We start from the raw sequence: 12,190 nt of genomic DNA, 5'->3' as shown, positions 1-12,190 counted from the left end.
GTTGTTCTTTTACGATGAAACTTTTAAAAAGAAAAATTAAACTCGAGTTACAACTTTATTTAAGTTCATATTTTATTTTTGTAAAATTTAAGTTTAAACTCGAATTTGAGGCTAAATTTGAGTTCAAATTTCCCCTTCAACTCGAGTTTATAAACTCGAACTCAAGTTAATAAACAATATTTTTTCTATTTTTAAAAATGTCATAACTTTTTCATTTTAATTCTGATTGAGATGATTTTTTTTCTATGCATTCACAACGAAAAGACGAATAAAACCCCATCCATATACCCTATTAAAATTTTTCATCACCATTGAGTTTTTATTAAAATACTATCTAAATACAAATTTAAGTTTTAACCTATCTAAGCACAAACTCAAATAGATTCTCAATTCAAATCATAACTCAAATGTGTACATCTAAATATAAATTTAAATTACAATTTCAACTCAAATTATTATTTAAATTTAACTTAAAATCATCACTCAAATCACTCTAATTCCAAAATATAAAAGAACAACCCTAAATCATTTACCATCCTTATAACTGAATGAGATTACTCTTTACTCAAAAAGTTGAGAAAGTGTAATAATCCAACTGTCTAACTGACAATTGACACGAGCTTTTTGTCTGCATTTTGGGATCCATTGTTTGTGTTGGAGAAGAAAAGGTAATAATTAATTGGACTAGTTCAGTTTCACAGAAAATCTGAAAAAAAAAAAAAAAAAAAAAAAAAAAAAAAAAAAAAAACACACACACACACACACACGCAAACACATCTTTCTCATTTCCTGAAAAACATACATCTTTTCTGTCCTATTACATGGTCACCAAAACTACAGCTACTTTTTTCTGAATAAAATAACGTGAGTAGACCTTGACCCAGTTATTATTTTATTCTTATAATGCCAAAAAAAAAAAAAAAATTATCATACATTGATGATGAGTGATGAGCATGTGAGGATGGCCCTTTTCATATCTATCCAGAAGACGCACAATTTTCTTCCTTTTTGTTTCAACTTTGTTTCTCTTATGTAATTGGTGTTGTTTTCCTTTAATATATTTTGATGCCTTTTGACTTGCCCTTATCGGACTTTGGTGCTGGTTTGTACACACTAATAGTAATAAATGAAGGCACAAGACACATATTGAGAAGAGAACCAACCAACCAACCAAGATCTACACAAGTTGGAATTTCAAGCCAAAGCAGGTGTGTTCTTTCTTTCTCAACCACTTCCATTGCTTTCAGATAAATAAATTCAGCAAAAGTCGACTCCTATTTCGACTGCCTCACTCTTCAATGCTTGATTGAAATGAAAGCAAAAGTTTTTATTTTTCTTGAGATAAAAGTCAAAGAGAGAGAACTATTATTGAAGTTCTCAAGTGGACATTTATAATAAGTTCGTGAAGAAGATGGAGATTTGAAAATGATTTCCCTTCTGGAAGATGATTCTTTTTTTTTTTTTTATATAGTTTTTTTGAGAGACAGAACGTGCAGATGGGCCAATAGTGGATAGAAAAAACAGATACTTTGAATGTTCAAAGACAGGGTTGTCATTATTCTTTTGTGAATATATTTTTATATTATTTTTTGTTTTTCTCTTTCCTCAATTCAGATTAAGAGGAGTGATGCTCTAGCTGAAAATCTTTTCTTTGTTGGGTTGCTGTGATGGGGAGATTTCTTGCTACTTCTCTCCTGCTTTGTCTGTTGCTTCTACTACTGTTTGGTCAATCCTTTTCACTTCCTCTATGCACCAATTCAAGTGGGCTTCTCTTCTTTTGCTCAGAATTGTTTAGTTTTATTATAAATTTCTTTTAGTACCTTTTTTTGTTGTTGGGATTTTTCATTATATGGAAAAGACTCATGGGTGTAAATCTGATTTGGTGTAGGAGCACCCTCAACCCTGAAAACGCCACTCAAGTTTTGTCCATACAATGGGACAGCATGCTGCAACTCCACCCAAGATTTACAATTGCAGAAGCAATTCCAAGCAATGAACATCTCTGACCTTGCCTGCGTTTCTCTTGTAAAATCAGTAATTTGTTCGGTGAGACTCTCTTATCTGACACGTTTTCAATGTTTTCATGTCCTTTATAGGTCATTGCATCTCTAAAAGCTTTTATTGGCTAATAGTAGTTGAGTATTCCAAAAGGATGTGTGGTATTTCCGCTTTAGAGAAATGCTTTCTACCTTTATTATTTGACACGCGGACTCTAACAACATACTTCTAAAAGTTCTGTGTTTTTGGCCTTTTCTTGTAGAAGCTTAAAACTCTAATCTTCTTACCTCAAAATAAGTGTCACTTTGTGACGTAAATCTTGTTCTGAACATTCCCTGATTCTCGTTTCTCTTCCGTGTATCTCTCCCAGATGAGATTCATGGTCTCATCTGGAAAACCATTTTTCTTTTCCTCTATTTAGATTAAATACACAATCACATACATATCTAATAGCTATGTATGGATTTCTATATATGGAACACCCTCACCTTTGTTCCACTAGATTTTTTCTAACTTCTCCCAACTTGATTGAAGATTTTACCATGTGTTTATTTGGATTTTTTTTGTAGAAGTGTGATCCTTTTTCAGCTGAACTGTACATAGTTAATTCTGTAACCCGGTCGGTGCCTGTGCTGTGCAACTCCACAGTTGCAGCAAATTCTTTCCAGTCTAGCCAAGCAGATGATAATTTTTGCTCTGATTTGTGGGACACCTGCCAAAACGTTTCCATAACGAACTCCCCTTTTTCCCCTCGATTGGTTCAATCAGACATTCAAGTCACATCCAATGCCACCAAATTGACTGATAACTGGCAGTCGAAAACTGAATTCTGCAACGCCTTTGGCGCAGGCTCTTCTGATGACTCGGTGTGTTTTGGTGGTGAACCTGTCACTCTGAATAACTCTGGTACTCCTAGCCCACCAAGTGGCTTGTGCCTTGAAAAAATTGGTAATGGATCTTATCTCGACATGGTTGCTCATCCTGACGGGTCCAACCGCGCATTCTTCTCTAGCCAGGAAGGGAAGATTTGGTTGGCAACCATTCCTGAAGAAGGATCAGGAGGAACATTGGGGTTTGATGAGTCCAGTCCCTTTGTAGATCTAACCGATGAAGTCCATTTTGATACTCAATTCGGAATGATGGGCATGGCATTTCATCCGAACTTTGCGCAAAATGGCCGCTTCTTTGCCTCATTCAACTGTGACAAGGCCAAATGGCCAGGATGTACAGGAAGATGCTCATGTAATTCAGATGTCAATTGTGATCCTTCAAAGCTAGCTCCTGATAACGGCGCTCAGCCATGCCAGTACCAGACCGTCATAGCCGAGTATACAGCAAACGGCACTGCATCCCAACCTTCCTTGGTAAAACTCTAGATGCAAACAAGATAATTTATTGCTTAATATTCCTGCCATATTAATAGATCTTGTATCATTTTTACAGGCAACAAGTGCCAAACCAGTAGAAGTGAGAAGGATATTTACCATGGGCCTTCCATTTACATCTCATCATGGAGGTCAAATACTCTTCGGGCCAACGGACGGGTATTTATACTTCATGATGGGAGATGGTGGGGGTGCAGGTGGTGATCCTTACAATTTCTCACAAAATAAGAAATCATTGCTTGGAAAGATTATGAGGCTTGATGTTGATAACATACCAAGTAAGTACAGCACAGAGTATTTGTGAATATAAGTTACTGTTAAAAAATAAAAAATAAAAAAATAAAAAATAAAAACGATTTCAACTTTGCTCTATAATATGAAGGAACTTGGTGGTTTAACTGTATGATAAGAAGCTGATTTACTTGCACAAGTCACGTTGTCATTATTCTTTTCTCACGCTGGTGATTTGTTTCCAGGTGAGGCAGAAATTGATAAACTTGGTCTGTGGGGAAATTACTCTGCCCCTAAGGATAATCCATTCAGGGAAGATCCAGAACTGCAGCCAGAAATATGGGCTCTAGGATTACGAAACCCTTGGCGCTGCAGTTTTGATTCGGAAAATCCTTCCTATTTCATATGTGCTGATGTTGGGCAGGTTAGAAAGAATATTTTTCTCCTGATAGCTAGAAAATTAGTTCATATAGATTTATTTTCAATTAACAGAGGTTATGAAGTTGAAGAATTCTGTCGTAGGGTATGATAAAATAACATCACTGCCGTCAGATCACATCAAAACCATATTAGATTAAGAAAAGTATGACAGTTTAACATAATTCGATGAATGAAAATCTGACTGTTTATGTACCGAGGGATACTTTTATTCCTTCCCCAAACAGCAGCCAATAGATAATGAAAAAAATGATAGCTCATTTGAAGTCATTTTCAAACCATTGATTTTTACAATAAAGATATGTTTGTGTCAGTTAAAAACGGCATATATTAGTTTGGACACTAGAAGACATCTAAGTGGAAAATATTCTGACACTTCCAATTATTGTTATCCACAGGATGTTTATGAAGAGGTGGATCTAATCACAAAGGGTGGAAACTATGGCTGGCGTCTTTATGAGGGTCCTTATCCTTTCAATCTCACAGGTGGAAATACAACTTTGCAATCCACAAGCCTAATTTTCCCAGTATTGGGTTACAACCATTCTGAAGTAAACAAAAAGGAAGGCTCAGCATCTATAACTGGGGGTTATGTCTATCGTTCCAAGACTGATCCATGCATGTATGAAAGGTAATTAATTTCTTTCTCTTCTATTTACCCTCAAAATAGATGAGACTTGTAGTAGTTGACATTGTACACAAATGACAAGTTTAAGATTGCAGTATTCGTTAGGAATTAGATGCCCTAATTTTAAATTACCGAGAGTAATAAAGTCACGGAAAAGAAATTAAATAAAGAAAGAACACACAAAATTTATAGAGGTTTGAGAGGAAAATTGAGACTACATCCTCTTTCCACAGCTGCTATGACGAAGAAGAAGTTTACAAGAGAAAAAATCACACACCTTACAACTCTATGTTTTCTTCTTGCTCTCTAATAATTACCTAAATCGGCGTCCCCTTTATATAAGAAAAAACTAGAACAACCGAATTTATAAATGTGAAATCTCCAAACTACCCTTAAATAAAATTTTGCTAGTGCATAATTAGGCTCCACAACTCAATAGTATCTACTTACTACTTTATATGATTGACTAGTGAAGACTAAAGATTCAAACTAAATTATTACTTCCCAAGTAATGGAAGAAAATGTGTAAGGCACAAACCCTTCTTTGCAATGTTTTTGATACTTAGGGCTCGTTTAGTTCGCCGATTCAAGTTTTTAATTCGAGTTGAGATGTGACTTTATGTGAGAGCTTTTTTTCTATAGTAAAAAAAAATTAAATGTGACTGTTTCTGAGAGCTTTTGACTGTAGCAAAACTCAAATTTTAAACTCGAATCAGTGAAATGAACGGGCCTTAGTAATGTCTGGAATTCTACTTTCAGGTACTTGTATGCAGATTTGTATGCAGGCCACATATGGACAGCCATCGAGAACCCGGAAAATAGTGGGAACTTCAGCAGCAGTATAATCCCTTTCAGTTGTGCGGCTGACTCTCCTATACAATGTGGAACTGTCCCAGGAAGTACGCTCCCAAACTTGGGCTATGTTTTCTCATTTGGGGAGGATAACAAGAAGGACGTGTTCATCCTAGCCAGCAATGGCGTCTATAGAGTGGTTCGTCCAAGTCGGTGTAACTACACTTGCTCAAAGGAAAGCGTGACTGCTTCCCCAAGCCCTAGTCCTGGTTCTTCACCCGGCTCTTCCTTTGCAAGTCGGTTGAGGCACCCATGTAGCGTTCTAATGCTGCTATTTTCTTCTCTTTTGTTGCGCTTTCTGAGTGCTTTCTAGTAAATTTTCGAATATCTGAATTCCATACGGAGCGATGGCGAGAGAGTGAGAGAAAGAAGAGCTGTTTTGGCTCAATGGCATGAGATTATTGTACAATAGAAACTTCTCTTTTCTTATAATTTAGTTTGAGTGATAGATTTTGGTGGGGTTTGTACTTTGAAGTTGATTGCAGAAAATAATGAAATTGTTGTTTGGTCAGACGTGTCATTGAGCGTCAGGCGCCAAAGTGGGACGACACCAAGCCAGTGTCGAAGTGAAAAGAATTCAAAAGTTCGCAAATGTCTTGTAAAATAATCAAACAGAAGCAATCACCATTAGTCTTCTTCCATCAATTTTGAGAAGCATACAACTCTTCTGATATACTTCTACATTAAGGTTTCCATGCATGAACATTAATTTAAACAAGATAAAAACAAAATTGTTACTTCCCAAAGAACTGTTAGATAAAGAAATTGTTGATATTAACTCAAAATCTTGATAAGCTAAAAGGAATAATAAGTCAGGAAAAAAAAAAAAAGTGCAAGAGAAATTCCCTTAGTCAACTAAAGATCTCTAAAAGAAGTCAACAAAAATACATTTTACGTAATGCTCAGGCCGATTCACATATTTGGTCAGGTTGACATTAAACAACCAAATAGAACCAAACTATGCAATGCAAGAGAAAGAATCAACGAAGCAGCAGTCCTTGCACACTTTAAAAAGGAGACCACTAATGCATCAACTAAGAAGCATCTTAAACTGGATTCTCAAGTTGTCATCTCTGCGCTCAGTGATCAATCTACGAGTTGTGCGTGGGAGTTGCTTAACCTTCAGCTTGAGGTGGCGGAGTTTGCGCATCGGTTTAGGTCGTGTGAGTTCCGTTGGATCCGCCGCTCCGGAAATGTTGTGGCACACAGGTTTAGCCAACGGGCCTTATCTCTCCGAAGACTCCTTTTCTAGGTGGTTGTGGGGCTTCTCGGGAGGTAGTCTCTAACTTGGTTTAGGCGTTGTGTCTTGAAAAATGCTGAGAACGCCGACTTTAATTCTAACTTTTGTATCAACTTTCGAATTCTCATTCTTTTACCGCGTTGATGTTTAAAAGATTGTCACGTCAGTAGATTGCCCCTACTAATAGAAAATCACAATTTATGAATTGGTATAAAAATTAGGATTGGAGTCGGTATCCCTAATATTATTGTTGTGTATTTAGTTTTATTATACTTCTTTGACATCTTTGGACTGCCTTCTTGTTTCTGGTTTTAGCTTTGTGCCTGGCTTATATGAAATTTATGTATAAAAAACATGTTAAAACTCTAAAACTTAAATGGATTGCCTTGAAGAAAATGTAATTACTTTGTATTTTTTGAGTAGAATTAATTAGTATTTTAGTTACTAATGTTAATTCTAGTTACTAATAGTTCAATATTTAATAATTAGCTATTAATTACTAAATAATATTTTGTATAATAGAAAATAACATATTAATTATTAGTATATTACTAATTAAAGAGTATAATTTATTTACAAATATATTAAGCAATTGATAAGTAGTAACTAACAATTAATTAATCATATTTAGTGTATTAGTGTATTAACTACTCATAATTATTTTATTGTTAATTAATAATTAGTATACTATTTGATATAAATATATTAGTAAATATTTAGTATATTTTACTAGTAATTATTAACTAATTATTTCATAGTTAATCCATAATTATAATTTATTTAATATAACAATGTTGATAAGTCGTAGAAACTAGAAAAGGGAAATGGAAAAGGAAAAAAAACTTTTGGATGTTTTCCTTTTTCTTCACAACAAATGAAAATCTTTTGGAAATTTTGTTAGTCATTTTCAAAAATGCATACTTAACAAACGCTATTTAGGAATCCTTTACAAACTACTTGCCTTTAAAAATGTGAAAAAATCGCTTAAGACCAATTGTCTAGTGGCACTGTAGGATTTGGGAGAGGTTGTGGGTGATCCCGTCTTGTATAAAAAAATGCTAAAAAAAACCTTTTGAAAACAAATGGGATATCAAAAAAAAAAAAAAAAAAAAAAAAATCGTTTTTTTGTCACGCTAGTCATAAGGCATTATACTATGACTAGAGTACATACTATGCATTATATTTATGTGTGTGGTTTTAGACATATAATTATGTATGAGCAAGTACATATTTTGATACCTTAGCAACCAAGGTATTATACTATGATTAGAGTACAAACTATGCATTATATTTATGTGTGTGGTTTTAGACATATAATTATGCATGAGCGAGCACATATTTTGATACCTTAGCAAGGTATTGTACTATGATTAGAGTACACACTATGCATTATATTTATGTGTGTGGTCTTAGACATAGAATTATGCATGAGTAAGTACATATTATGATACCTTAGCAACCAAAAAAACGTAAATCTTTTAATATATACATGCAGAAACACACATAGACGTATGCATATATAGACCATTAATAATAAATGGGATATTTAGAATTTTATACTTGTGTTTTCGGTTTATTTAAAAACTATACTTTTAGTATACTTTTAAATTAGATTTAATATTCAAATTTATACATTTTCACAGTCAACTCTCGATTTTAAGTATAAAATACCTAAAGTACTCTTATATAAAAATGAAAAAAGAAAAAAACTATAAAAAAAACCTTTAAACTTACAATTTTAACCTTAAAAAATCTAAAATACCATTGAAATGGTTTTTTTTGTGTTTTTAATTTTTATTTTTTGTAGTGTTACAAGTTTTATTTTTATTTTCTCTCTTTTTTTTAAAGATAGTTTGATCATTTTAAAAGTCAAAAGCAATTATTGACCGACATAAGGGATAAATTTACATATTAAATAAAATTTAAAGGTATATATTTAATAAGATCAAAAACCGAATGTATAAATTTTGAATAAACGCAACCTAAGATATAAAAATGTAAATATCCCATAATAAATTTTAACTAACTTCATAGTATACGAGACATATAAATGGGGGAGGTCTGCCCAATGGAGATGGCAACTAGTGCTAGCTATATACATGTATACAAGAAGAATACATATATACAAGAAGTATACATACATACATACACACACACATATATATATATTATATGTATGATATAGAGCGGAGACCAGGTGCCATCTCCCTTCGGACAGAGCTCCACCATGCCAAGCCTTCATATTCTACTTTTTTGTCATTTTCTCAACCTCTCTGCAGCAAATTTTTTTCTCCAACAAACTCTCTAAACAACCTTTTATATATATATATATATATATATGAAAGAGTGGTCTGATGATATATACATATATATACACATATATGTTTGTGTATGCATGCGAGAATAATATGGTTTCACATTTTGGTCAGGTTTTTAGGGCTATATATAGAAGCTCGAAAGTAAAACTCTTCATTTTAGTTAAGATCACATGCAAAGCGTATCTCTTCATCTCGTTGGTTCGAATCATAATTTAAGTTTTTGTTACGGTGTTTCCTCTTATAAAAATTTAAATTTATTAACATTTCGTATTATAATACAAATGAGATTAGTTCACAAAATGATAGTTAATTAAATAAGTGCGACCACTGTTATAATTATAAGGTACAATGGTTTGTCAACCAAAAAGAAGAACTTTCACTGTCCTTTTTTTTTTTTTTCTTTTTTCATTTTGTACATCAAATGATCAATATGACAATCTTTCAGTCATCTAAAATAATAATTATTTTGTATCCCCATATTCAGTGGTGAAGGTATACATTTATAAAAAGAAAAAATGTCCTAACTAGAGAGTTCTTATTTCCCATGTCCTTTTTAGGAACATCTTCCGCGGCTGATAATATGTTCTTTTTAACTACATATAGTTATTATTATTTTGACTGTTAGATTAAATTTTTAAAAATTTGATTTGAAAGTATTCACATTAAAAGTTTATAGGGCACAATACAAAACTGCTACTATTACAGATGAGACCATTATACATATTATTCAATGATTAAAACGACGGTAACCATCGGTAGTTAAAACGAATATATCCTATTGTCAGTTGATCAGCGGCAAGGACCCTGGCCAGTGAAAGAGGGCGGCGCGTTAGATCGTTGTGAAATCTAGACTCACATTGCACATAAAACTTTGAAACTTTCCTCAACCATGGCTATATTTTCCACGAAGGTTTTAAGGTCGACAATATTCCACAAGCACTGGGGCACGTACGCGCATTAAAGTGGACATTCCACCAGCAATTGACACATACGCGCAGTAACTATATTGGTAGTTAAAAGGATTATTTACAAAAATAACACTCAAAGAAAAGATAATATTACCCACTGAGGGTCTATTTGGAAAAGCCTATTAATATTATGTTTGGTAGGATTGATAACAAAGAGAAAGGAAATAGAAGTAAAATACCTAGGTGAATGAAATAAAATGATTTTCTTTCATATTGTTTGGTAGAAGAGAAAGAAAAGTAAAAAAAAAAAATGTCAAATTTAAAGCATTTTACAATAAACCTCAATACAAATAAAAATATGATGCATGATGAAAGTTACAATTGTTATTTTACATCTAATTTTTTTATCAAATTTTTTCCCTCCTCTTTTCTTCCCAAAGTTAGAAGGATTAAAAATTGATGATCTCCATATATTTTTATTTTCCTTCCTTCTTTATTTCTTCTCTACCAAACAATATAAAATTCGATTTTCCTCTACAAAATCCTTCCTCTCTCTTTTCTACCCTACTAAACACACTGTAAATGTGACTTTAGCTTTTTAAGTTCAAAAACTACTTTTAGAAGTATTTGAATGATCTGTTAGAAGTGTTTTACTTTTTTAAAAGAACTTTCAATTAAAGTTAAAAATTGTGACTTCTAAAAAAAAAGTTTTGAATAGACTTTAACACTCATATCAGGGTTTAATTAAGATATTATAAACTCACTTTTAATACTTTTATTGTTTATTTTAAAAAATTTAAAAATTATTTTGACCTATTAAGAAAAATCACAATTTTTACTTTTCTTCTTCCATGGCGGAAAACAAAAATAAAAAATATGCCAAACAGGCCATAAACCGGCCACTTCCGTTGGAATTGAACTGTTCGTAAGGTTTTTCTGTAAATAGACGCCTGATGTCATGTGTCGGCAGTCAATTAATATATATATATATATATAATTTTTTTATGTAATATATCAAATTAGAGTATTTGGATTAGCTGACGTGTCAAACGACAATGTAACGTGGGTGTCTGGCGCTGAAGGAGGAAGTGGTGATGAATGAAAGTAATAACATATGTTTGTGAGTGATTAGCAAAAAAACATATCTTTGTGAGTGATTAGCAAAAAAACATATGTTTGTGAGTGAAGTGTACGAAATTTACGAAGCAACACTTATGGTATTTTGATCTGACATAAAATTATTTTAGTACTCTGTATTATAATAAAATATATTTTTAATATTTTATTCTTTTAATAATATTAAACGATAACTCAACATTTTTTAAAATATATTTTTAATATTTTAAAGTTGATTTTTGAGATGTAAAATAAATTTAATATATTTCTATTTAATTAATAAAAAACAAATAGATTTAAAAAAATCATGAATTTTTTTATTTTGTTGTTTCTTTTAAATATTTTAATTTTTTAAAATATTTTTAGATTTTTTTAAAAATATTAAAAAAATAAGAAGAATAGTATGAATATTATATGTCTTAAAATTTAATTTTAAAATATTGTAAAGATATTTTAAAAAACATAATGTATTATTTTAATAATATAAAAAACACATAATATTAAAAACATATTTAACTATAAAATATTAAAGACTCATTTAGTTTGTTGATTTAAGTTTTTAATTCGAATTAAAATGTGACTTTATGTAAAAAAAAATTTACCGTAATAAAAAAATTAAATATAATTATTTTAAAAGTTTTTTACTTAATAAAATTTAAATTTTAAATTTAAATCGTTAAATAAACGGCTAACCTTTACTTTTTCTTTGGGACTTTATTTCTAACACTGCCACGTCATGAGGTCTCACACAAATTCATTGTCAAAAATACCCTTTGCAAGCCCAAAGCCATACTTTTTTCTCTCTCTCTGGAAATAAACTCTCTCTCCTCTCCTTTCCTCGAATCTTGGTGGAGTTGGGTGGTCACGACGAGGGTGGGCTGATGTGGGCTCGGCTTGCTGGGGTGGCGCGCAGGTGTGGGGCGGCGATCCGGGATTGCGTGGGCGGTGGTCGACGAAGATCTGGGGCTTGGGGACACGAGCCACGACCCGGTTAATTCCATCACCCCAGCTCGCCGTCGAAGCTTACACCTTCCACATATCGCCGTCGCAACCGACGCCCATACCCGTTCCTTGCA

The 12,190-nt window shown here is 32.5% G+C and overlaps 1 protein-coding gene across 2 annotated transcripts; it reads left to right on the top strand.

The window, feature by feature from the left end:
- The first annotated feature begins 818 nt into the window (after positions 1 to 818).
- Positions 819 to 6,043, top strand: LOC112090557 (HIPL1 protein-like). 2 transcript variants are annotated; one of them, XM_024162113.1, is made up of 9 exons: positions 819 to 864; positions 1,121 to 1,208; positions 1,615 to 1,761; positions 1,889 to 2,046; positions 2,568 to 3,362; positions 3,442 to 3,661; positions 3,860 to 4,038; positions 4,451 to 4,683; positions 5,440 to 6,043. In XM_024162113.1, the coding sequence occupies exons 3-9, from the start codon at positions 1,668 to 1,670 to the stop codon at positions 5,843 to 5,845; spliced, it is 2,085 nt and encodes a 694-aa protein (XP_024017881.1). In that variant the 5' UTR covers positions 819 to 864; positions 1,121 to 1,208; positions 1,615 to 1,667; the 3' UTR covers positions 5,846 to 6,043. The 2 variants fall into 2 exon arrangements, with proteins under 2 accessions (XP_024017881.1, XP_024017880.1); XM_024162112.1 differs by lacking the exon at positions 819 to 864 and having other exon boundaries at positions 919 to 1,208.
- The last annotated feature ends 6,147 nt before the right edge of the window (positions 6,044 to 12,190 follow it).

Source organism: Morus notabilis, unplaced genomic scaffold (assembly GCF_000414095.1).
Source record: "Morus notabilis unplaced genomic scaffold, ASM41409v2 Scaffold778, whole genome shotgun sequence".
Lineage (NCBI taxonomy): Eukaryota > Viridiplantae > Streptophyta > Magnoliopsida > Rosales > Moraceae > Morus > Morus notabilis.
Note: the sequence above shows the minus strand (reverse complement) of the source record. Positions and strands in the feature narration are given on the sequence as shown.